This window comes from Oreochromis aureus, linkage group 3 (genome assembly GCF_013358895.1).
Source record: "Oreochromis aureus strain Israel breed Guangdong linkage group 3, ZZ_aureus, whole genome shotgun sequence".
Classification (NCBI taxonomy): Eukaryota; Metazoa; Chordata; class Actinopteri; order Cichliformes; family Cichlidae; genus Oreochromis; species Oreochromis aureus.
This window is the reverse complement of record NC_052944.1, coordinates 38651595-38678034: the sequence shown is the minus strand read 5'-3', so window position 1 is coordinate 38678034 and position 26440 is coordinate 38651595. Positions and strand designations below refer to the sequence as shown.

Sequence of the window (26440 nt, the reverse complement as noted above, 5' to 3'; positions counted from 1 at the left end):
ATTACTTGGCATATGATGTATGCTGGAAGGCTCTGTGGAAAAATGCAACCACTGAATACATCTGGATAATTCTGAAAAACAGGAGGCCACAAACCATTTCAGACAGCTGGAGACCTGCATCAACCAAGAACAACAATTCTTTTTTCCTTTTTAAATTAGTATCGGGTTTTTCTAAAGCTAAAAATAAATGTTCAATTTTCAAACTTTATGCTGTCTTTGTGTTGCCTTAGGTTATTCAACATAGAGTGTGATTTTAAATAAAGTTTTTCAGGTCACAGGTTGCCCGGTTATTGCCTCTTTCGCCACTAGAGGCCACTCTTCACATTAGGATGCTTTGGGCCTTCCAGTCCCTTTTTGTCACGTGACTTATGTCAATAAGGAAGTAAGCTCTGTCTTTGAATACAAGGCGCCAGCAGCCGTTTTAGGTTAACAACTGAAAGGTAATCAGCATTATCGGACACCCACACAGCTTCCCCTTTACATTTCTGTCTGATCCAACTGTCTGTACACACGTTTTTGTCCCCTCGGAGCTCCCGGAGCTTGTTTGAAAAACTTTATTTGGGGTTGATTTTCTCTTACACGGGCTAAATGCGCCAGTGTTTTCATTCATCATCACGTGGTGTTGCAGTAGGCGATATCCTGGATGATTTTCTTATGGAAGTCTAAAAACGATTCCTGCTTTTCCCGACAGATCCCGCGGGATGCCCGCCACCGAGCCGGTCCGGTTGGGTCGGAAACGCGCCCTGCCCTCGTGCCCGAACCCGCTGTTCCTCAAGTGGCTCACCGAGCTCCGGGACGAGGCGAAGGAGAAAGGACTGAAGATCCAGTACACCTACCAGAAGGTACAGAGGATGTAGCGGTTAGCAGGGGTTAGCAACCTCGCGTTAAAGCAAGAAGGATCCTGGTTGGCTCCTGGGCGGAAGCCTATCCCAGCTATCACTGGGTACATCCTGGGCCGACAGCTCATCACAGGGCTAACACACAGACACAGGCACATCTACAGTCAATTTAGAAACACCAGTTAATCTGAAATGCATGCATGGACTGCGGGAGGATGCTGGAGTACCCAGAGGTAAGCCATGCAGTCACAGACTCCATAGAGGCTTCAGCTGGCTGGCAGGTTCAAACCACGAACCTTCTTGCTGTGAGGTGCACAAACCACTGCACCACTGTGGACAAATATAACCAATAAAATCCTTCCATGTGCCTACAAAGTTTCCATTTTTGAAGGACAATGTGAAAATCACCAGGAAAGCAGAAATGGCTAATTTATATTCATTTTTGTGTGCTGCTGTCTTTCTCAAGGCCATCAACTCACTCAATAAATATCCACTGCCGCTGAAGAACGCCAAAGAGGCAAAGATCCTCCAAAACTTCGGAGACGGCATCTGTAAGATACTGGATGAAAAGCTGCAACGGTATTATAGAGAGAACGGTAAGGAGCAAACGCATGGGTGGATAAGATGATCCAAAGCACATGCTAAAATGTTTACAGTACAGAACTAGACTAGATTTCACTGTATGTGTACATTTGTGTTACTTTTCTTCACTGTTTAAATTAAGTGTTCTTTATACAGCATCAATTCACAACAACAACCGCTTCAAGGCCTTTTAAAAGTGATAGAGAGGAAGAATCAGGAAGTACCCGATGAGCAAGCACTTGGCAACAGTGGTAAAGAAGAACTCCCTTTTAACAGGAAGAAACCTCCGACAGAACCAGGGTCAGGAAAGGGCAGCCATCTGACATTAGTAACACAAGGAGACCATGGACAAACTATGAGGGAGACGAGACAAAAGTTTCTGACATGCAGCTGTGGCATTTAAACACATCAGAAGTGGAAAGAGGGGAGTGGAGAAGAAAGGCTCAGTGCATCATGGGAAGTCCCAGAGTAACCTCTCTTTAGAAGTTTTTAGAAGCACTAATATAGGAGGATTCAGAGTCACCCGATCCAGTCCTAACTATATGCTTTATCAAACAGGAAGGTTTTAAGCCTAAACTTATAATTAGATAGGGTGGCTGTTTCTGGAATCCAAACTGGGAGCTGATTCCACCGAAGAGGGGTCTAAAAGCTGAAGCTCCGTCTCCCATTCTACTTTTAAATCCTACCCTAGGAACCACAAGTAAGCCTGCAGTCTGAGAGAGAAGTGCTCTTTCAGATGGTACTACGAGGTGTTTGAGATATAATGGAGCCTGGTCATTCTGGATTTTGTATGTCCTCAATGATCAGGCAATCAAACAAAATGAGCTTGTGATTAAAAAGTAGAATTAAGAGCAAAACTGTAGAAATTCATACAAAAAAATGCATCATTGCAAAGTTTACTTTGCAAATCCGGAAATTTGTAGTTATGTAATTGTTGCCCTCTCAATAACACTTATGTTGCTTTCAGTGTCTGTAGTTTTGCATCAAATCATAAAACATTAAAGGAACCAAGATTAAGTCCGTTTAAAGTAGAGGAAGTGAGCTTTTGATGGAAGCTTAACCCCAGATCACTGAAAGCAGTTTTGTAACATTATCATTAATGTCAGGTATATTTTACCCTGTAAAACAAACCCCCCATCAACATATATTGAACTGAAAGAATACATGGCAAATTGAAGTAATCTTCTTTTATTTCCCAGTATACAACATCTCATAAAACAAAGAAGGTATCATGGTGGGACTCTGTAAAAATATTCTAAAATTAGTAAAACTAGGGAACAAAAAAATTTCGTAAAAAATAATGAAACTGGATCGTGTTCTTCGAACAAACCATTGCAGAGATACGTGAGCCTTGTCCAGTGACCTCTAAATGATATTTACTCGTGGGTGAAAATCACATATCACAAACCAACCAGTTTACCCAGCTCCCATGTCTGCACCTGTTCCTCTGCTCCAGGTGCTGACGCTTCTATACACGCTCTCCCCAAAGGAGCGCCCCCTCCTGGCCGATCAGACAATAACATCATTCTGGCTCCATCCAAAAAGGTAAAGTTGGAAACACAGAGGAGATGGAAGTAAATATTTTCCTTCACACCAATAAATGCTTTTTGTGAAACGACAACAAAAAAAACCCAGCCAGATATTTGCAGTATGAGGGGATGTGTTTAGATTACAGTGTGTAATTATTTTTTCCTCAAAGAAAAATGCTGCAGGTGATCAAAGAAAGGATGGAGGAGGAGATGGAGGGAGGAAGAAGAAGAGGGAGTATGTCCCCCAGAGGAGGTCCGGGGGTTATGCTGTGCTGCTGACTCTTTACAAAGAAACTCAGGTACACTTTTCCTCTTTCTTCCAACTACTGCAGCGTCAATCAGCGTTAAATTGGTGTTTCATTATCGCCGTGTGCTTTCTGTCTAGGTCCCTGGTAGTAAAGGTTACATGTTTAAGATGGAGCTGCAGACAGAAGCTCAGCATCTCTGTGACAAATCGTTCACTGTGGTGGGTGTTTTCACTTTGATCTCATGTGTTCTTCATCCGTCTGCGTGCACGCCTTCTTCTTATGAAGTGTCCATCCTTCATTTTCTCTGTCTGCAGCCTGATTTAGGCAGTAAGTACACCGCCTGGAGCTCAGTCAGCACTCTGATCCAGAAGAACCTGCTGATAAAGACTCACAATCCCGCAAGGTACGGCCGCTTGAAGCGTGTCAGTGCTTTTACTGTAACCTCACTTCTTTTCTTTTAGTCTTGTAGAAGTCGGCTTATCAGCGTATTTAGTGTTTTAAGTGCGGCTAATTTAGGTGGTAAAACATGTTTTTTAGAAATTAAGCTTTTGACTTAGTTGGACAGGATTAGAATAAGTGCATCAGAGGGAAAGCTCAGGCTGAAGTCTCAGGCTTGGAGACAAAGAGGCAAGGCTGAGGTGTTTGGACATGTGCAGAGCAGGGACAGTAGATGCATAATGTGGAGCTGGCAGGCAGGAGGAAAGGTGGCCACAGAGGTGGATGCAGTGAAGGAGGACCTGCAGATAGGGATAGGGTGAGATGGAGGCAGATGATCTGCTGTGCTGAGAAGAAGAATACTTAACAACAAAACAATGAACTGACATCAGTCTCTCTCTTCTGCTGTATTTGACAAAGTTGATGCTTATTGGCTGGTTTTTGTTGTCGCACTTGCTGCTAAAACTTAACAGTCGTTGCTGTTTCAGCTATAAGTTTAAACTGCGTCCTCACAACGATGACAAAGATGTAATCCACCATGCAGTGTTTTTTCCTGACTAACTTTGTGCTTCTTTCAGGTATTCTCTGACAGAAGGAGGTCTGGCTTTGGCCGAGCGACTGGCATCAGTAGAGCAGACGAACACAGACGGGGACAGAGAGGAGGTTAGAAGTGAGTTAGAGGTGACTGAGGAAGATGATAACGTCGTAGACCTCACTGGTAGTGATGAAGGTGAAGAAGAGGAGGAGGAGAACAGAATACAGTGAGTGGAAACTAAAAAAGTGAATCCTCATCTCCTTTTTTTCAGTTTTTTTTCCCCCTCTCGGAATGAAACATTCCTCTTCTTTCCACAGCCCTACAGAAAGACGAGCCGCCATCACTCAGGTTAGCTGCAACGTGGACGACGTGCGTTCATCTGGGAAACCACAGAATTCACAGGCGACGACGACAAGCAGAAAGCCGAACGCAGAATGTCTCCTACCCGGAACGTATGAAATTATGCTCTGTGTTGACTTCATCGAGACCACTGGGTAAGAGATCTGCCTTCTAACATCGAAGAAACACGTTACTGATGTTACTGATGAATTTTAATATATAAAAAATATATAAAAAACAGTGTACATATACATATGTGTATTAATATCATCAGTATTTATCACAGTCATTCACATTTACTAACCTAACTGTTGTTATTGTGTTGTCATGCGATAACTGCTCTTACACGATGCTGCGCTCCATTCTGGGTAATATCCTGGAGGTTTCTTCCTGTTTTTTCTTCCCACTGTCGCCATGTGGTTGCTCATAGGGGATCAGCTGATTGTTGGGTTTTCACCGTATTTTTGTAGGATCTTTATCTTACAATGTGAAGCACCTTAATAAATAAAATTTAATTGTTTATGTATTTGCTTATTATGTAGTGGGAGTCACCATCGTAAGCAGGAGCTGGTCAAAGAGCTTCAGAGGAACGGAGTCAACTTTGACATCAGGAAACTAAACGTCGGGGACTTCCTGTGGGTGGCTCGGGAAAAGGTGGCACCTGTTGCAGGTAACACATACAGGAGGAGAGAATGGGAGTGTTCATGTTTGATGGGCGGGATCCCGCGCCCCACCTGTTTAACTACAGCGATGATTATTGTGTCTCAGGTCAGTTGCGAGCGCCTGTAGGCAGGGAGCTCGTCCTTGATTACATAGTGGAGAGGAAGAGGATGGACGACCTGTGCGGCAGCATCATCGATGGACGCTTCAGGGAACAGAAGGTCGGTGTGCAGCACGGTTTTATCCAATCCAGTTATTAATCGGTGAGGTGGCACGTCGCCTTCAAAATTACAGGTGACGATTTGTGCTTTTTACAAGCAAGATGAACCCAAACTAAGTTCAATTTATATGAGTAAAAATGTGAAAAAATAAATAAAAATAAAGTAGTGACGTCATCAGAACCCGGTGCTCGTTCCTCGTCTCACGTCAGGCTGCAGGAGCCACTCCTGCTTTTGTTTCATCTGTTTTCTTCTCTCCATCAGTTCCGGCTGAAGAGGTGCGGCCTTCGTAAGCCCATCTATTTAGTGGAGGAGTGTGGATCAGCTGCTTCTCACCTGAGCTTACCTGAAACTACACTGCAGCAGGCCATAGTCAACACACAGGTAGAGTGCACACTTGGGGTACTGTGTAGGGCCACATGGGTCGCACTCAGACCGAAACAAATGTTGGGTTATCCTGCTGGGCGCGGCCATCAGCAGATGGTACACTGTGGCACCTGGGTAGCATCTCTACCATACTAACGAGCCGAAATTGTGCCAAGAAAATATCCCCGACACCCTTTCATCATCAGCCCGAAACTTTGGCGAGAAAGATCCATGCTTTCCTGTTGGTTACTTTAGATTTTTATCTTTCCATCTGAAAGTTGCAGCTGAAATTGAGAGACATCAGACCAGGCGAGGTTTGTCCAATCTTCTGTTGTCTAGCTTTGGTGAGCCTGTGTGAATTATAGCCTCAGTTTCCTGTTTGTAGCTGACAGAAGTGTCAGGAGACCAGATTGCTCAAAGCAGCCCGACCATTCTCCTCTGACCTCTGACCTCTGACATCAACAGGACATTTACACCCAGAGTACCGCTCCCTTGGATATTTTCTCTTTTTCAGACCAACCTCTGTAAACTCTACAGATGATTGTGTCAGTGACAGTTGATTTGTATTTTGTCTAATTTCTTTGCTGATGTATGATGCATTTATTTTTAATAATTAGAACTGTATCTGTGAAACTTGCCAATATTTGAGTTTTGTTACATTTTTTTACCATTCATATCATGATTAGATGTATTAACAGCATTGCTTGTCTGGCTCTGAGCTACATTACTGACCAGTGCCGTAACATATAAACACACAAAGCACACAACAGTTACTTTCTCACCTCGACTATTAACTAAAAAATAACCAATCCTCTGTTAGTTGAAGTTGTTTATGATGTGCAGATGTTTTATGTGTATGGTATTTACATAGAGTGTGTGTGTGTGTGTGTGTGTGTGTGTGTGTGTGTGTGTGTGTGTGTGTGTGTGTGTGTGTGCGCGTGTTAGGTGGTTGACGGTTTCTTTGTGAAGAGAGTCCAGGATGTGAGGGAGTCGGCGGCGTACCTCACCATCATGACGAGATTCCTGACTAAACTGTACCAGGTAAACACAAACAGATACATGTTCCAATTTTATGGTTGCAAATGAAAACGCTCTTATTTTTATCAATTATTTCTTCTTCTTTTATGTGTTTTATCCTCGTTTCTCACTGTGTTGGTGCTGGTAAAATATGCTGTCGCATTAGGATCAAGTAGCACCAGTTTCCACCTGTGTGCACGTCTCTGCTGCATAACAACACTTGTTAGTTGGGCCATGGGGATCATTTTACTTAACATAACAAAATCAGCCTTACATCTTTCTTAATTGTGGTGTTTTTTTTTCTGTTTAAACCTTTTTCAGAACCGAACGCTGATCTGTCGCTCCAGAGAGCTGGAGGGCGATGGAGGCAGTGACGAAGAGGAGAGAGGGCTCCCCTCCTGCTCTCTCATGTCTTTTGCAGAGTTCAACCACGGTGCAGTCAAAAACAAGGTGCGTCTTGGTTTTTGGGGGGTTTTTTGGCCATATTTCTGTGAATCGGCTTCAAAAGCCTGAATTAAACTGGTTGTCTTGATGATCGTCTCTAATCCTGGCTTCACTATTTTCTTCCCCTGTAGTGTCAGACGGTGAGAGAAGTGTTTGCCAGACAGCTGATGCAGATCAGCGGATTGTCTGGAGACAAAGCAGCTGCTATACTGGAGCACTACAGCACGCCCCACAGGTACCTCGTAGTATAGTATACTGCATACTCCGCAACTCACTGGGTATTCCTGATTTGCTTTTATCTTAAGTTAACAGTCAAAAGAGAGAGACGAAAAATAAAGACCAGGAGGGATTATGATCTCCAATAGTTAAGGTTCCTTATCTATTGTCGCTGCCTGTTAGATTAGAGCCATTTCCTCCTGTGCATCATAAAGAAGTGTACAACTGACTTCAGTCAGCTGGGAGTCCATTAATTAGTCTGTTAACCTGTCTGTTAACTCCCTTAAATCAACAAGCAGCTTTAATCTGTTTACATTTTAAATGATGACCATTGCGGCCGTCTGCCAGCAGGTGGAGCTGTTATAGAGAATTCTGTTAATTTGTTCATCTAAGCCTGATCTTTTTATTATTTGTTATTAGTTATTTTGAACGTAAAAGAACATAATCCTGGATACAAGCGGCAGAAATGGGTGGCTGGGCTTTCCCTTAGAGATGGGGTGAGGAGTTCGGTCATTTGGGAAGGGCTCAGAATGGACAGACGGATGGATGATCTATTGTTTTGTTATCATGTCAAATGTTAATTTTTGTTGAGGTAGTTGCCACATTTTAATTATACGTCTTTTGCATTAATGCATTTTCATATCATATCGCTTTATTATAAGTGCGGTTTGTTTTTCTTCTTCTTCCTTTCTTCTTTCTTCTTCTTCTGTAATGTGCACAACCATAATCGGCACAGATTTAGTTGATCTCTCATCAGCAGGCATCTTGTTCCAAAAAAACACAGTAGCTGAAGGCACCCTCAGGATATGTGGATCTGATTGCAGGAATATTTAAAAGATGATGCACTTGATGATTAAAAAGTCAGTATGGCAGTAGACTTTAGCGGGATGGATATTGTGGATGCTGAGTGAACAGAGTGTCCCACAGAATACGTCACAGCAGTAAGAAGGGCATAAGACACGCTGTGTCTCCATACTAATGTAAGATATGAGGGATTATTTATTAAATCTCTCTTTTTTTCTGTCATTTTCAGTCTTCTGACAGCATATGAACAGTGCACAAGTGAAGCAGAGAAAGAGAAACTCCTCTCCTCGATCCGATACGGGAAGCTCAAAAGGTTTGTAAATACAGTTTCAGTTTTTCCTGGCTTCCTCCAGTGATGCGTGTAGTATTTGGGTGTGACCAGAGATGCCAGACCCGAGGAAGGGGCTCGTAGGCAAAAATATGGCTGTGGAAGGAATTTGGAGAGGCAATGGAACAAAACCTTTTGTCTCGAAGTGTTGAAGTGATTCTGCCAGACACGTCAGGAAGGGGAGGAAGCTTCCTGCCCACGCTGTGGGCCCTAAACTGAGGGCACAGGAAGACTTTATTTGAGGATTTGCTCAATCCTACTGACACACCTTCCAAAGAGAAAGTAGAGTCTAGAGACAGTGATTGGACGACTGGCTGAGGTCATGAACATGGCTAATTAAACTTACTGGTTGCAGGGACTTTAAGATTGATGAGGTTCGCCAAGAGTTCCTTAAGCTTGTCGATGTTATGGAGGTGTTCTGGTTGACACCTCTGCAACATCCTGTGGAAGTTGGGGACAGTGCCCTTGGATTGGAGAGGCGTTCCCCCTTTTTGAAGAAAAGTGTTCCAACTTGTGAATGATCCGCTTTGTTGGGAAGGTCTGTGCCAGGGTGCTGGATCCAATAGTTCAACCTCAGCTTCAAGAGTAATAATGTGGCTTAAATTCAGAGCCAGTCGGCATCTGTTTTGCAGACTTGGAGAAGACATTTGAATGCACCTCTCACAGTACTTTGCAAGTATAGAATATCTGGCTTTCTGATCCCTGTACAAGGGTAATGAGAGCTTTGTTCAGATTGCCGGCAGTAAGTCAGACCTGTTCATGGTGGACACACTGGAGAGATTATTATTACTCGACTGGATTAGAGCTGAAGGAGGTGGTTGTGGAGAGGAAGGTAGCGATGGATGGAAGAATTACAAGAGAGGTTTAATTAATGTCATGAACTTCCGGTGTTGATACTTGGACCACCACAAACCACTACAGGACCTTGGGTGTGTGCGTGAATGCTTCATTCCTTCTCCTGTTGGCTTGTTTTTCAGGAACCTGGGTCCAGCTCTGAGCAGAACAGTTTATCAGCTCTACTGTACACAAGGCGCTCTGACATGAAGGCGGCCCTGCAGATGGTCCCAAAGTATACTCAACAATGTGAATTATACAGTCATTAACTTTTAGGTCCTCCTTTACTTGAACAACATCATTTTGAGTATGATTATGTATAAGTGTATATAAATGTCAAGACACTGCTATATTTTGATATTAAAAGATTCCTGTTTGAAGAAGTTCAGACGTATCCCATTAGTGCACAAATAAAGTTTATTTTAAATGCCACTGTTAACTTTTTATAGTAAGAATCCAAATCCAGTGCTCAGATGCTGAAGTCTTAAAGCTGTAAGCCAGCTTGAACCTTTCCACTTTGTCCAGCGTTACTGCTCAGACATTCATGTACACTAATGGGAGTGGAGCCTGTGTACCTCGAGAGGTCTTCAGGAGCTGCTATTATCTGATAAGATCTTTTAACACATCAAACATGAAGAAACAAAGTTTAAACTTGATTTGAAAAACTGTGCATTTCTGAGCATGTTAAGTATTAGATTGCTACACGACCACAGGTTTTATTGATAAGTTTACTCACTGCTGGTGAAATTAAAACTCATCTCTTTGTAGAGCTGTCTAATATGGGCGATGAGGCAGGAAACGTGTTGCAATTTAACTGTCTGTTATGTGTAGACACAGCACTGGTTATTAGACTGAAAATATCCAGAAAGACACTTTAAAAGACCTTCAGAAAACCTCAAGACCACTTTAAAATTTTATAAGAAACTCTGGCTCCTTGGCAGTAAAACATAAAGAAAACACTTTTGTACAGTACTGCACAAAGTCTACTGTATGTCAGCGGACTCCGGTCACTAAATGCTTCTTTTTCCACGGACACCCGGATCAAAAACAAAACATGATGTGACATCGTTCTTTCTTGTGACAATGGAGTTTAATTCCAGAAAACAATGAATATCATATTTCAGTGTCAGTCCCATATAATTGATCTCTGATATTCACCCACTTTACAGAAAGAAGTCAATCAGTGATCCAAGAGGCAGAGAGAGGCTGCTGCATACCGACTGAAGCACTGTTAGACCAGAGCGCAGCGCAGGAACTGTTTGTGGCACGATCACAGTGAAGAATAATTCAGGGCTGGATTACTTTCTCAGTTTAATTCTCAAATAAATATACAGACAACAAAACCCCGGTATGTTTAGTGACACCTGACAATCCCACAGCTATGACGAGAAGAAAACATAATTGCAGCACAGAAGGGAGAGTTTTAAAAAAAGAAGTAGAAGAGGAGGGGAGGGCACGCTGTCTTTATCTCCTTGAACACCGAGTGTAAAAGAATAATAGATTTTTATTTCACGGTTAGACTTAATGCCGATATGTGTTAGCTTCAAAACCCCGCTCAACTCTTTACTTCTTCAATCAAAAACCCAAGCTGTCAGTTTAATGTAAAGGATGCTACATCACCTTAAAATCGCAGCCACTCACACACACAGATTGCATTCATAAGATTGAGGATTGCAGAAAGTTTGCAGAGTCAATCAAAAATCAGGAGTGAATTTACTTTTTTCCCCCCGCCCACTCTCTTCACCACTATGGTCCCTAACTTGACAAGTTGTGTTATTTACAAAGACAAACAGGAATAGAAAAATCTGACAAGTCAAATGGGGTTCCTCCTGGAACAGGTTAACAAAGTGCTATTTCCTTTTCTTTTTAAAGAAAAGATACTTTTTTTTTCTTCAAGGGTAGCCTTAAAGCAATGCTTGCAGAGTGCACGAACGCTTTGGAAAACAGCTTTACTCTTTCCTCCTGTTCGGGGTGGCCGTGAAGAAATTCCCTCTTAGCCGAACCTAGAACCTTCAGAATTTATCATCTTTTTGAGTCTGCAGCACAGCAGGGTGGAACCAATTAATCTATACAATGTGAGTAATTAGTTTAAAACAACTTGCATGTTTGGGGCAGACTAATGGGGATCGTGTAGTCATGCACAGCCCTACATTTAAGCCCTGTGAATCTTTTCTCCAACTGTGTAACCAGAAAGCCGCCCAACAGCTGCTTCAATGCACTGACACACAAGTTTTGCTCCAAGGCAGCCCTGAACAAAAGAAAAGAAAAAAAAAAAAGAAACTTTCCCTCTGAGCCCCACACCCTTGTTTTGTCCACCTAAATGATGAAGAGAATCGGAAGGACATGGTTACACTGATCCCGGTATGGAGCCAGAGTCTCTCCAATGGTCCCAGTCATGAACCCAGAAAAGTGTTGATTTTGTTTTTGACATCCTCTGAACATAAAGCAAAGATCTTCAGCAGTTCAGAGCGAACATTTACAGTCTACACATATCCAGTTCTCACTGATGTCACCATCATGTCAGCCTGAAGTTTGGATACAACAGAGTCTCGGATGTTTCTTCACCACAGATACAACTGGGAGTCAGCAACAACAGTGTGGCTCCAGCGAGAGGTGGAAAACAAAGCTGTCCCTTCTGTGAGTTCCGTGATTTCACCCTTTAAAGGCAAGAAGTCAGGAGAACAGCAGGGATCTTGGATCCATCGCTGTTTTAGTTGCCCATGCTGGGATGCTGATGCACAGTTCAGGGTGGGGGGGCCAAAATCCTTCAGTGGAGAGTGGATTTAAAACAAAACAAGAGAAACACAGTCTCTGAAGCGGTTTTGGCTTTATTAGTTCGGCACCCACGACTGCTCATGCTTCAACTCGCCATTAGTCCGGCATGTCAATGCAGAGTTTGGGCGGCGGGACAAAGTATTTCCCGGGGCTCTGCGTGATCACCACACCGGTCTTCTTGTGGAACATGGGGGCAATCTTTGGCGGTGGTTCAGGGACGGGCAGATCCTCGGCCGCCTCAGGGTCCTCACTACGTTGAAGGTCGTAGGACACGTTGCCATACTCTCGGAGGAAGGGGAGGAGCTCCAGCAGGAAGTGGCAGAAGTCCTTTCGGATGCCGAACCACCCTGATGGGAAATAAGGACGGAGCAGAAGAGAGAAACAATGAAAACCTTTTTGATTTGCAAACAAAGTTTAATATTATTAAAATATGACCAAATAAATGATTAAAAGGAAATTAAAAGGAATAACAAAAATACTTCATCTTAGATTTCAAACTTTCAGGCTTTTTCAAAACTTATTTGTCTACATTTACATAAGTCATCTAAAGAGGCCGTTCACAAAGTCAAAATATAATCTTTTCATTTGTTTTTCCTCACATTTTACACACCAAATGATTTACAGAAGACAATCAGCACATTCATAGATGAAGAAGATTATTTCCTGCAGTCCAAAAACTGACAAATCTCACAAGATAAAAGTATAAATGAAGCTATATTTGGGGAAAGTTATCAGATTAGTTCCTGAAACAACAGCAGCAGCAGGGACTACAAGTCCATCTGCAGATACTCACAGTGGTTTCCTCCCTTTTGGCCAAAGGTGGTGGCCATGAGTGTGAGCAGGGAGAGCCACAGAGGGACGAACACGCACACGTAGGTCAGGCTGTTGTGACCGTCCAGCTTGTGCACCAGAAGGATCTGTAAAGACATGTGAATGTTACCAGACATCCTGCTGCCCGGAGGAAAAACATGCATGTGTGCAGCGATTTTTGAGCCAGCCACCACAGCAGAGTCTGTCTTTATGGTCCACGTGCCTGCGCTGAATGTGATTCGCAGCCCACATAAAACTGTTCAACTGTGCTTTAGTTCGCATTGCTTTTCACCCGTCATAAGTTCAATGTTGCTTTATAATATATTTTATTACTTTAGTTTGTATTTGTTGAAAGCAAGAAAGAAGAAAAGAATGAAGACGAGCATGAGCTGTAGACTGAAACAGTGTGTGTGCATTTTACAGTGAGTGAAGATCGTGACCACAATCCATCCGTCTGATAGGATCAGGTTACGAATCGCTGCAGATGCAGTTTGAAACTTTCTGAGATCTGAGAAAGCGAATGCACCCCCTACGTTTTGCTTTAGCCATCAATCAGCTACAAGTCTGAGACCACTCACAGCTATAGAGAGGAGGGTGCAGAGGACAAAGCAGAGCTGGGCTCAGGCTTATGAAAATGTCTACAGCATGGATGTAAATACATCAACTATCTGATTTCATACTGTAAGAACCTCTGCTCCACTACTCATTCTAAACAAGAGGAAATGATGCACACTCTATGCCTCACCTCAAATGTTAGAAGTGGTACGACGATAGTCATCCAGCTGATTGCCATGGTGATGTGAGTTCGCCGCTGCTCGGCGATGATGTCGATGGAGCGGAGAAAGAGGACCGACCAGATGATGTAGTAGAGGACAACAAGGCACAGGAAGGACATGAGGATCCACAGTGGGACACACACCACCTGCAGCACACAAACACAGGCAGAGTTTCATGAAAGCCAGCTCAAAGAGGGCTTCAGGACCAGCACAGACGGCGCTCACAGTGGAAGCATAATAAGTGGCGTGTTTCGTGTGCCTCACCAGCCAAGGCCAGTTGATGATCTTGTCCAGCTTCAGAGCGATGAAGATGAACTGCAGAATATTTACTGAACACAACACCTCCAGCTGAGGAGAAGAAGACGGAGCGAGAAACGATCAGGACAGAAGTTCAGGACTGTACTCATTTTTAACTGTAATTTCTTTTACACATATCTTACATATGAAGATGATGATCTGAAGCCATGCAGAAAATGCAAAAAAAAAAACAAGACCAAACAAGACCAAGAGGTATGCTGGCAAATGCTACACAGCTGGCCAGTGGATTAAAACCCAAGACCTTCACACTGCAAGGTCATGAATACCTTCAACTAACAGAAAGCACTTCCCTTGAGACCATTTCTTGCTTTTTCACACAAACACCTGATTGTTAAAAAAGTGCGACTTTACTGTCTTAAATCTGATAATGCAAAAAGAGTATGCAGAAGAATTAAAACAATCACTAACTGTAGCCTTAACAGCAACAGACATGGATCAGGCTTTCATTCAAACAACTTTGACGAAAGATTGATGAATAAAACATTTGAGGATAACAAAAATATGAATCTTTTGACACTGAATCTTGACACACAGCTGGAAGAGTCTGACTGTAGTTTTGTGATATTTTACGATCAGTTTCTGAGTTTCCTCATAAAAATCAGCTGCCTTACCTCAAGAGAGCGGTCGTGTCTAAACCCCCAGACGCACGCTGCTACGGAAACGGGTGACACAAAGAAGAGTGGCATGAAGACGAGAAGCCAGAAGTAGTTTCCTCTCGCTACCCGATCGCACACCAGCACCTCGAACATCAGCAGCAGGACGTGGAGCCCCACCGCTATCAGCATGGCCTTGAACTCCACACACGTCTCCCCCTCAGCCCTGACAGAGGAGAGAAAAGGTCATCATAAAGGTTAAAATGCTTCATGTGCTCTGATCTCAGCATTCAAGCTGAACCTGGGCTGCTGCTATCACCATACTATAATGTATGTGTGTATTTATGCTCCCAATCTTCTCCTAGATGAATGCATTAACATTGTGCAGGGTAATGTAAATGTCAACATCTATATACCGTATATAAATATTTTATACAATCACATGTATCATTAATATTGGCAGTTACATTAAGCACCATGTGACAAACTTATGACTGTGTTCACTGTGTGCAGATGCCACGTTCGTTAAGCTATGCATTTTAATTGTCAGCGCAAATTTTATTATTTGTAGTGCAGACCAGCGACCGCTGATTATATCTGTGAAATGATCAAAATAAGCCAGTGATTAAAGTCTAAAACAAGAGCACAGCAGAGGAGACGACAACAACAACATGAGGATAAGAAGATGAAGTCTGGGTGAGCATCATCATATTTACATATTTATTTTGTCTAACAAATGTGTCATTCTCTAACAATCAGTACTGCTCTGGTAAATGTAACAGTATATAGTTATTGATCTAACACCAAAGCAAAGAGCTGTGCACAGTGCACGGTCTGCCAGTTACTTTAAACCACAGACAGTAAAAATAGATGGACAGAGCTTCTGGCTCTGGAAAGTGAAGCCGACCCTGCATTCTTCCACTTTCCTCGCTCTGTTACCCCAGTAGACACTTCCTCATTTCTTTACAGGCTCAATCACTATTTTCAGGTCAGAATGAATAAAATACGATTCGTAAAAATTATGATTAAAATTTAAAAAAAAAGAGGATCATCCAGTATATGCTCATGTGCTCTAATGGCCCGAGGAAAAGCTTCATAAGGGGACTTGACTAAGCAACAGTGGATATCTCTCTTTTTACAGACGGTCTACACTTTATCCACCAATTCACGCACAAACACGCACGTGAGAGAGTCTAACCTGTACTGAGGGTTGTGGGCCCAGACTCCGGTGCCCACAGACGCCCCAATGATGACCAACAGCTTCCACAGCCATATTGGCGTAAACACAGCCCAGTAGCTCCACTGGATGACTCCATCCAGCCTCAAGGACAGCAACACCGAGAAGAGCAGCAGGCAAGAATAGATCAGGAACTTGCTGAAAGAGAAGAGAGGAAAAATTAAAGACATGATGATGAAAAAGACACAGCTTTGTAGTTTTTATAGTTAAAGGCAAATGTGGAAAGTTCCTTTTTTCCAGTTGAAATTTTATTATATGACGTTTAACAACTGTAATAGACTCTGCTGAAATGTAAGGTTTATGCCACAGCTGCCATAACAGAATTGTTATTACAAGAATCCTTTTTTAAACTTTGCGTTATGGTTAATGCTTAGAGCTTAGAACAGTTTGTGACAGATTTCTAATATTTTGTTTTTTTGACAGGTAGTTTGATAAATTTGTTGAGCGTTGTATGTAGGGTGTGAAGTCTTAGATGTCAGCAATCATGTGGACAAACTTGCTCCAATTTAAGAAAGACAGGCCAGCATAAGAAGAACAACTTTAACAAATAACATTTTGGTTACATTTTAGACAGAGAAGATGAGACAGATGAATTTAACGAACAAATCCCAAAATATAATGGCAATAATGCCAGAAGCAAAACAGCTGGGGTTAAAACCTAAAAGAAGAAGCGGAGAGAAGAAGAGTATGCCCGATAGCCTGACATCCTTCTAACCCCAACCTGCGCTTTTCTCTCAGTAGGACTTATAAAACAAAGAGCTGTGCAGATGCAGTTACCTGGTTCAGACCGAGACTTTTGTTGAACCTGTTCCCTTCATCAAAGCTTTGCACAATATTTTCTATGTACCCATACCTACCCTACCTACTGTATGTAGACAAATGCCAAATCATTTTTAAATCATTTTTATCTTTGTTTTTTAACGAAAAGCGGCAATTGAAACGAAAAAAGTAAAGAAAAGAAAGCATGACATAACTAGAGCAAAAATCCACTGCAATTAACGTTAAATTGTCTTTAACTAGCAAATCATCGGCGGTAGCAGCTAGCCTGCTAGCCAGGCCTTGGTTAGGTTTTAGTTAGCATTAGCTACTTCATAAAGGAGTATCCACGTAGGTTAACCAGAAACAAAAGAACTTGATTTCCACACATAAAACAAGTCTGATTACGTTTTCTTTTCCAAACAGCGGAGAGACCATCTCACCGAACACTTAATCCACGCTAACTAGCTGCAGTGCTAGCTGAGACGCAGCTACGTTACCTGGGGTTGAAGTCCTGAAAGAGCCCTCGTAAATTCATGGTGCACAAAACAACGAGATACTGGCTAACATTGGTTTCCCCTCGGTGTCCACTCCTTCACCTCCTAATCCGAACGCTACACATAGTAATATCGACGGTAACTGAGCTTTCTGCCTTGGCTTCATCACCGCCTCTTTGCCATACCACCGTGTTTTGTTTTTTTTTCTTAACGTTCCGCCGGAAATCATGTGATTTAATCTTATCGACCGGATCATCGCCACCTACTGACCTGGAGGAAAAACTACAGAGACTAAACTAGTACTAATAGCATTACTACTCACACTATTACTAATTGTATTATTATTCAAGGTCAAGGTAATTTCCGGTATTTGTTTTTATGTAAGTTTTTTTTTTTTTTTTAATTTAAGTTTCCCGAGGCTTCATGTGCACACAGCCCGTACCTGCTGGTCATAAATCGTTATTGTCACTTAGTGACGCCCTCTTGGCTGTCTTGCAACAGTCTCTGCATAGAAATAAAAAGTGGTGGTTTATTTTTTTATGTAATCTGTTTTTCATTAATATGTGGGTAATGGTAACAGAGCGCTTTCAATGTAAAAAAAACAAAAACAAAAAACTTATCAGCCTGATTTTTATCTTTAAATAAATCCAATAGGACAGGAGACGTTTATGTAAAACTGTTGCAGTGTTTTCAAATGATGACACAGTGATTGTGCTCCTGAAAACTTTATTCAGTCTTATTAAGAAATAATATTTTTTCCACTGTGCTTGGACTCAGTGAGTTTCCCCCTTTTTTTGTAATAACCCCTCCAGCTTTGGAAAAAAAACACTTTCACATGGCACTGAGGAGGCAGGGGCGCACAAGTATCCCACAGCAAGCCTGTAAAGGTTTGGATATATGCACCTCTATCCACATATCAGATGTTGTTGTACCCAATGTTTTAATCAAGCAAGCACTAAAAATATAACACTGTGCAGACATGGCTCAATATTCTGTGTATATAAATAGATTTATTTTATTTTATTTCGTGCAAGACTTATGAAATATGTGAAAGCATTTTTTTTATTTTTAATATTTTTAATGGTAAAGTTATTTGATTTTTATTTATTTTATTTTATTTTACACTGATTGGTTACATCAAATTGTCTATTTGATTTAATTATGGTCATCATAGAAACATGAAATTATTTCATTCAAATCAGAAGTTTCAATCTTGTAAATCTAACAACTACCCAATTTCATTTTTTTGAGTGCAGATGTTTGATTAGTACATTCTGGAAATGGCATGAAGATAAGTGCATTAACCCAGTAAAACATGAACAATTAGTTTTACATTTTTGGTGATAATATATAATTTTGTTTGTGACAGTGCAGATTTCTGACTTTTTTGTGTGAATTTAAGCATGCAACACACTTTTGAATGCATTTCTAATGAACAAAGAGTGTGAAACTTAAGTAGGACTAATTTTTTAACAGATCAGCATCATGTATTATATTCTTATTGGACTATACGCTAATTAGTTATATAGGCTGTTTATATGAAACGTGTGTATACTTGCATTTGATGTATTTTAACCATATATAATACATATTACAGAATATAACACCTGCATATGTGTGAAAAAGTGGCTTCCCCGCTGCCCTCATGCCACCCTCACAACATTTCTCTAGGTCCGCCCCTGTTCCTATTTCCATTATCTGTCCAGTGATTAATACCAAATGCCTCTCAGAGCTGTCTGAAAACATTTTAATTGAAAGTTTAAGTAAAATATTATCCTGTTTCTGCAACATGTGCATTGAGAAAGTTGTTAAAAACAGGTGATAAAATGTTATTTTACAAAATATAGCATAATTTATCATTTGCAGTAAACTTTTGCCAGCGTGGGAACAATCCCTGCAAGGTGATGCCGTATTTTTGTTGTGGCGCAATCGGAACTTCCCCTCTGGTTCCTGTTAATGAAGAGAGTTGGAATACAAGTTATTAACTGAAATTAAATCAGTTTGATGGTCACGAAAATAGAACAAAAACAAGAATCTTTTTTTTCAAGTGGAAAATAAAAATCTATCCAAACACTTTGTATGTAAATTTCAGTCAGTGAAAGTCTGTACTCGGTGTTTCCGTTTTAGTAAGAAAACCGAACAGTACCTGTTATGATAGAAACTCTTACTGTGTCTATTGTGGAGACTCAGATTCAATGCGGTTAAAAAAACCAATGATTCAGGTATTCAGTCACTGCAGCTTGCAAAGCATGTTATCAAGAGTTCCTCAAACTATTCCACCGTTAATATTTCTCTTAAGATTCTGCTCACAGCCCTCTTAACATGGACCTCATTGTTTTGTTGCTCAGAGATCTTCTGCTTTCCAGTTACTGAGAGCACTGTGCTCCCAGGGCCAGTTTCTGGGACCTGATGCTTCATTTATGGTTCTGCAGTGTTTTGGTCTTTGTGTAGTTTGATCTTAATTACGCGAGTAAGTATATTTCTAAACTACGTGCAGTCCATTCAGTTTGCCACAAGTGGAACGAGTTCTATCACATCTAAAGGCAAACTAGTTTCAGCTGCCTTCAGTTTGGAGCGTCACAGCAAAGACTTTTAGTATCAGAGTTTTAATATACATTTTCACTTTGTCATCGTGAATCAAGTTTACGGTGCTGTTTGCTCTTTTATCTCATTGGCCCTACAGCAAGTTAAAAAAAAGAAGTGTCATGTTCATGAAACTTGATGGAGAAGTTTAAGTTACAGAAGCTGAGGTAATTTCGGGGAAACTGAAAACGCCCAGGTTTTTTTTTTCTTACATATTTCATTTTCTTTCTTCCCCGAAACTGACACTAATGATTAAGAAACAACTCTCAAAATAAGCCTAGTCTTATTTTTCACACATACTTGGTACTTGTTTTCTTTTGTTTTCAACACTGACAAACATGAACACCCAGAAAGACAACTTTAAGGGAACATACCTGAACTATCCAAAAAGTCCCAACTTTCATGTTTCATCACCGGTGATTTCAGTTGTTGTTTCTGTAAAGAGATGATGTAGAGTTAGATGGATCCCTTTCTGATGGCTAAGCTGGAACTAGGTCTCAAAACACACCTCTATAGCCAAGAGACTGTGATGACTGATATATTGACTTTCCCTCTTTGTTCTAGGGTATATTGGCCATTTTTGACTACTTTTGATTTTACCTGCCCATTTTACCTTTAAAAATGATTTACCTTGCCTTGCTTGGTACTATTCTTTTCAGCACAACCTCATGTCTGAATTTACTGTTATTTTTTCATTTTGACATACTGCATTAACCCAACTGATCTGAGACAAAAAACAAAATCCAAGTACAAAAAAGTACTTTATTTTTTATTGTAACAATCACAAACATGTTTAACAAATAATTTTCATAACTTGAAATGTAAAAACCTATGCACAAGTTTTGCAAAAACCATTTTAGCTTGAAGTCCGCACTTTCAACACAAGTAGAAATGGAGACTCTGGGTGGCTGCATCTTGTTGCTGTGTCATCTTAAATTGGTCAAGTGATTTTTTTGGCACGCCAGCGGATCTGTTGACCCAAGAGGGTTAAGTCAGCTACTGCATATGTGGAGGAGTAAGGGCAGAGGTGGGTTGCAAAGGGACTTGCAGGTGAGCAACCACTGTGTGCAGGAGAAAGCAGCTTTTATGAGATTAAAAATAAAAATAATAATAAGAAAAATAATAAGACATAAAAAATAATGAATACATATTTTATAATAAATAGACAAAAGACTCAGTGCCATTTTAAAAACCAGAGCAGCAGCACAGCAGGGCAGAATGGCACAAGTGCAGTCAGTGAGGTTTGGAGGTGACCACTCTTACTTCAGCCTCTGAGAAGAAGCTGTGCATCCTCCTGCCTCAGGGGGGAGGTCAAACAGTTTCTGGGTTGGGTGTGTGGGGTTAATCATGATGCAGGTTGGACTGCTCCTGCACCTGCTGATGTAAATGTCAGACAATAGACAATAAAGAACAATGGAAATCAAATCTCATCTTTAAACAAAAATATCAGTAACAGTTGAGCTGTAGATTTAAATTTCATGAAAAGTGAGAGCTCGGCTGTTTGTGAGCTTTCACGTTAAATCAAGGCTCATATAAATCCTGATAAATGTGTTTTTGTAATATCTTTATACTTTGGTACAGACATACATTATAGCAAAAAGCAGCCTCTGCTGTACAGTCCTTAAATGAAATATTCTAAAATCCCCACTGTAAAATAATCCTGACCTCAAAACAAAAAGCACCATGACTGATGTGTTTGCCACTGCGCTCAGTGATGTCTCTGACATTAATAACAACACAGCTGAACTCCTCCACAGATCATCGCTGCTAAGGATGAGAAGAGGACTTTAGAGTTCACACAATGAACAAGTTCTTCCTTCTAAAGGAAATTTAACTTTGATGACATCCAAATCCTTAAAACTGAAACCAAAACAATGTACTTGAGACAATAATCAGTGTGTCTGTGAGTGGCAATTATGAACTTTCATGATTACAAAACAAACAGATGGAAAAACACCTCCAGCTCCAGGCTGTGGTTGGAAAAAATACCTAGTATCCAAACATGTTTACATCCTAGCTGCTGTACTGGCTTCAAGGCAAAAGGCGTTGGAAACCTTAGCTCTCTTTAGAGTACATGCAGACTGCTAGATGTGGTACAGTTCTTAAACAGGCTGACTTCTAATTATCTAAACCAGTTTGGTCCTCAGGTTTTAGTCTGAATATTTATGGGTTAACACAGAGAAAGACAACCATCCGTGCCTATGGGCAGCTTAAAGTCACCATTTAACCTAAACCCACTGACTGCATGTCTTTGAACTGTGGGAGAAAGCTGGAGTACCCAGAGAAAACCCACATAGACATGGGAAGAACATGCAAACCTCACAAAGGACTTGCCAGATGATGAATTCAAACCCAGGAGTTTCCTGCTGTGAGGAAACAATACTAACCCCCATGACACCATAAGGCAGGATTCAGGGTCAGCTAAACTCAAGTTTCAAGTCTTATTGTCATGCACAGATAAACAGTGTAGCCACATTTACCCATAATGAAATTCTTTGGCTTGTGCTCCTCAGCTTTACATGAGCATGCAGAATGCGGTTAAATTAAGAAGAAAATAACAGAAAATAGCTCTTGTACAATTGTGCAAAACTTGTGCAAGAACATTTAAGTGGCATTAGTTGAAGTGACAGTGTGTAGAGTCCTGTAATTGTAGTGAGTGTGTAATGATGTGTATAGAGTGTCAGCAGTTCAAAAGCCTGATGGCTTGTGGGGAAAAACTGTCTCTGTGTCTGGTAGTGCGGGTCTGGATGCTCCTGAACTGCCTGCCGAATGGCAGTAGTGTTAAAAGTCTGTGGCTGGGATCAGAGAGGATCTGCTGCGTCTTCTTCACGTAGCGCTGTCTATAGAGATCCTGCATGGCTGGCAGTTCAGTCCTGGTGATGTGCTGATCTCACCACTCTCAGCAGAGCTTTGTGGTCAAGCCCTAGCTTTATGTTTTGATAACAGGGAAAGTTTTACGCCTAATCTTAAAAGTAGGGAGGGTATCTGTCTCCTGAATCCCAACTGGGAGGTGGTTCAATGAGCAAGGCACCTAGATAGGAGGTCCTTTCTCAAACTGGAGTAAAGAAAGAAAATAATTTTTTTTTAACAACAATGTCCTTTCATTTCCATCCTTCAGCCATGAGGTAAATGTATAAGATTAACATACTTCTGTTTTTCGATGCTTTGACTCAGTGAACCAGCGTCCTGCGACTGCGACACAGAGCAGAATAAAAACACAGACAACCACAAGTGGGATCAGTCGGCTCCGACGGGACAAACCACCTGCCAAACAGAGATGAGATCTACTGTAAGACACAACATGAATGTCACATTTATTAAACTACTGAGCACAGAAGTTACATGAAGTTACATAAGAGTGAAATAAAGTCAGAATTACTGAGATATCAGTCCTGATGGTCACTTTAATGCTACGAGTCCCAGAATTCTCAGGGCAGCAAACATGACTTTGCCAAAACCCACAAGAGAATAACTGATACATTTACTGCTTCACAGAAATAAATAAAAGAGATCTACAGAGCTGCTCCAGGATATTACACTACACTTCTTGCATGTGCTTCAAAATAAAAGCTGCTTACGTTAAACATTTTGAGTACTACACAGAGAGGCTGCCATCAGTGAGAGAAAACCACATCATAAAGGTGATTTAGATCCATTTCAAGACTTTTTAATTGTCTTGATTTGTTCCTCATGTTCTCACCTTTACTGTGAAACTCGTCCATCGGCTCAGGAGTTTGGAGAGTTTCAGGATGCAGCGGTGTCTCTGTTGTCATAGTTTCAGCTGAATATAAGTTTGTAAGGACAGAAGATTTGAAATTATTTACAATAAAATACTATCCAGACGTTTTTAAGGAGCAACACCAAAATAAGTTGTTGGTAAAAAAAAAACAAAAAACAAGCACACTGGTCTTTAAGGCAAGTTTGAAACCAAACAACAAAAGTATTTTCAGTCTAACTCACCAACAATCAGATGAACAATTGAAAACTTAGCCGATATAACTAAAGTCACTGGTCTATTCAAAAAATTTAAGCCTAAGAAAAATCTTTAATAAATGATTTTATCAGTCTGACTCACCAACAATCAGATGAACAATTGAAGACTTTGTTTGACTCTTTAACTTTGGGATGAAACATTTGTATCTTCCTTCATCTTCTTGTGTCACATTAGTGATTCTTAGTGAGATGTTTCCTTCTCTCAGGCCGTCTGTGAACAACGCCGTCCTCCCGATGTACGATGGGATCTTCATGTCGGGGACCTCTCGGGCGTCTCTGTAAAGATGAACATATTCCACTCGGCTCAGACGGTCGTTGGGGTCAGGACGACGATCGGGCCTCGACCACTCCACCGTCAGCCACGCCACATTAAACTTTGGCTCCACGTGACACGGCAGGATGACATCGTCACCTGGAACGGCCACGATAGACTGAAGTGATCCGACCACATGAAACTGACCTGAGGAGGACAAATAAATAAACACATTCTGCTGAAATCCAAGTTAAGTCAGACGTTTTCATAACTGCCTTCCTTTCTTATCAAACACTTCCAGTGCAATAAAAAATGTTAATACCAACTTTTCAGCACATCTACACCCGTGTCTATAAAAGCAAACATTAATAAAATAAATCCTTTTCAAAGCTAATTGACACCACCATCCGAGAATACTCTGAGTTAGTTTTTTTTAGCTACAGATTTGAAAATAAATGATTGAATTAAATTAGTAAACATCTTTAAACTGACACAGACACTAGAAATCTCCACAGTGAAATGCTCACACTTTACCTCAATCAGTGCAGAACAAAATAATTGCTCGTTTCTACCTTAGTCAAGGCAGCTGTTTAGAACATCAGCAGTTTAAACTGGTTTAAGCAGTGACTATTTTAGGGCTGTTCATTTCTCAACATAAACTATGAGCCTAAAAATCACAGAGCGTCAGAGACCATTTTTATTAACTACTCATCATACACAGCACATGGGACCATATAGGGATTGGCTTGGTGAAGTATTTATAGAGGTGACTAATTTACATTTGAGTACAGCGTGAAACATCTGCCAGAGTAACAGACTGCTGCTACATCATCACCGAGTTTATTATTTTTTATTAAATATATCTGTAGCTGAAGCAAGTTTAATAGCATCGTTGACACGCTGACGTGTATAAACACGCTCAAGGCGCATCGGAAACACCACAACATATAACGTGAATTAAAGCTTAAAACATTAGTGGACTCAGAGCAATCTTACCTTCAGCAGGTGTGAGAGCGAAAAGCAGCATAAAGGTGAGCTTTAAAGCTGAGAGAGACACACTGAACCTAAACTCTGCTACATCCATCTACAGGGAGGGTGAGACAGACACTGACTGACAGCAGCTGATAAATACTAGTCTTTCTACTCTGTCTCCCTCCGCCCACTTTGCACACCAGCTTCGCAAGTGAGGGCTCACTTGACCGCAGTTATTTTTTTGTACCAGCCCCCCACTGCCCCCTGTATTCACCTGATTCCAGGTGCCATGTAGCAGAAAATAAATAAATAAATAATAATAATAATAATAACACAAGCTTACAAAAATATCAGCAGGGAATTTTAGTGCTAGAAAAACGGGAGGTTTTGCAATTGTTTCATCAGTAACTTACTGGAAAGTAAAGGAAGCCTGAAAAACTCCAAGTCAAGTGACGGGAAATTCCTGTTAATTACTGTCTGCATGTTTACAGTAAACAGTAAACAGTTAGCAGCCCACAAAAATCAAAAGCAGCAATTAGTTCATCTTTATTTTGATTTTTAATTAACCTGCAGGCTGCAGTTCAAGAGCGCGGGCAAATAAAACGCCAAATATTTAAAAATCCCACCAAGAGTCGCACAAAAGCTAAATTACAGAGAAGAAGCAGCTCACCTGTTCAGACAGGAGCTTCGTTAGCTGATCGTTACCATCATACTCTTCATGGGGACGAGAAAAAATGATTAAACGGGCTGTTTTCTTCAGTAACAAGTCTGAACGCGCTTCATGTGCGGCTCTGAGTCTGAAAGTGAAAGTAAAACAAAGAGCAGGAGTGGCTTCATGCTGACGTGCGTTTAGTTTCCATTTTTTCTACTCCCGCTGTTAAACATGTTTTTTAAGTTTTAGTGATTCTAACTGTATTTCCAGTGTAACAATCTTAATCCACACACACATATTTATTCTCTATACATCTTATCCAGTTCAGCGACTTGGTTCAGGGGAATTTGGAGAGAGGGTGGATGGAGTAAAGCCGGAGACACAAGAGTGAAAGGTCTACACACGCACACCTACACCTACACTGTAGTGGGTAGGTGTAGTTACTCACAGCCACACCATTCAGCCTAAACGATTCAAACCAACGACCTTTTTTGGTGCGATGCAACACTCTTTAAGACCACTTTTAAAAGATCCTCATTCCTGTCAATGATGTCATATTTCTGCACATTTAAATGTCATTCTATTTTTAGGTTAATTACCAGAAGTGCATGGTCAACTGCTGCCTGGATGTGAGGCTCCTTTATATTGGATGATTTTCCACATCAGCGAGAAGTAAAGATTAAAGTAATGTTGTAAAACACCGTGTGACATCCCAATACACAGTCAGAGTCAAATTGCTAATTGCACCCCAAAAGACCTCAGCCTGCCCAGCAGACGGAGCTCATTTTGGTCCTACTTGAGTGTTGTGTGACCAGTCCAGTTTATTGTTAA

The 26440-nt window shown here is 41.1% G+C and overlaps 3 protein-coding genes across 9 annotated transcripts; 1 reads left to right on the top strand and 2 right to left on the bottom strand.

Annotated features, from left to right (window-relative positions):
• The first annotated feature begins 367 nt into the window (after positions 1-367).
• On the top strand, positions 368-10652 carry mus81 (MUS81 structure-specific endonuclease subunit). Of its 4 annotated transcripts, none has more exons than XM_039610194.1 (18): positions 368-440; positions 692-842; positions 1306-1435; positions 2878-2966; positions 3121-3249; positions 3336-3416; positions 3513-3601; positions 4212-4394; positions 4486-4662; positions 5050-5177; positions 5276-5388; positions 5650-5769; positions 6697-6792; positions 7090-7218; positions 7344-7447; positions 8462-8545; positions 9538-9629; positions 10564-10652. In XM_039610194.1, exons 2-17 carry the CDS (start codon positions 702-704, stop codon positions 9602-9604), a joined length of 1860 nt encoding a protein of 619 aa, XP_039466128.1. In that variant the 5' UTR covers positions 368-440; positions 692-701; the 3' UTR covers positions 9605-9629; positions 10564-10652. The 4 variants fall into 4 exon arrangements, with proteins under 4 accessions (XP_039466128.1, XP_039466127.1, XP_031613791.1 ...); XM_039610193.1 differs by having other exon boundaries at positions 9538-9643; positions 10564-10648; XM_031757931.2 differs by lacking the exon at positions 10564-10652 and having other exon boundaries at positions 9538-10315.
• Positions 10466-17388, bottom strand: tmem185 (transmembrane protein 185). The gene is made up of 7 exons (XM_031757933.2): positions 17160-17388; positions 15865-16041; positions 14685-14892; positions 14020-14103; positions 13725-13901; positions 12963-13086; positions 10466-12516 (listed from the first exon to the last, which is right to left on the bottom strand). The coding sequence occupies exons 1-7, from the start codon at positions 17195-17197 to the stop codon at positions 12266-12268; spliced, it is 1059 nt and encodes a 352-aa protein (XP_031613793.1). The 5' UTR covers positions 17198-17388; the 3' UTR covers positions 10466-12265.
• A 3124-nt stretch (positions 17389-20512) lies between these two features.
• On the bottom strand, positions 20513-25102 carry LOC116334514 (myelin-oligodendrocyte glycoprotein-like). 4 transcript variants are annotated; one of them, XR_005611092.1, is made up of 6 exons: positions 24982-25102; positions 23815-24192; positions 23440-23520; positions 22888-23003; positions 21003-21116; positions 20513-20800 (listed from the first exon to the last, which is right to left on the bottom strand). XR_005611092.1 is itself a non-coding variant. In XM_039607939.1 (5 exons), the coding sequence occupies exons 1-5, from the start codon at positions 25067-25069 to the stop codon at positions 22771-22773; spliced, it is 687 nt and encodes a 228-aa protein (XP_039463873.1). In that variant the 5' UTR covers positions 25070-25102; the 3' UTR covers positions 20513-22770. The 4 variants fall into 4 exon arrangements, 2 of the variants coding, with proteins under 2 accessions (XP_039463873.1, XP_039463871.1); XR_005611093.1 differs by having other exon boundaries at positions 20513-20709; XM_039607939.1 differs by having other exon boundaries at positions 20513-22794.
• Positions 25103-26440: the final 1338 nt, after the last annotated feature.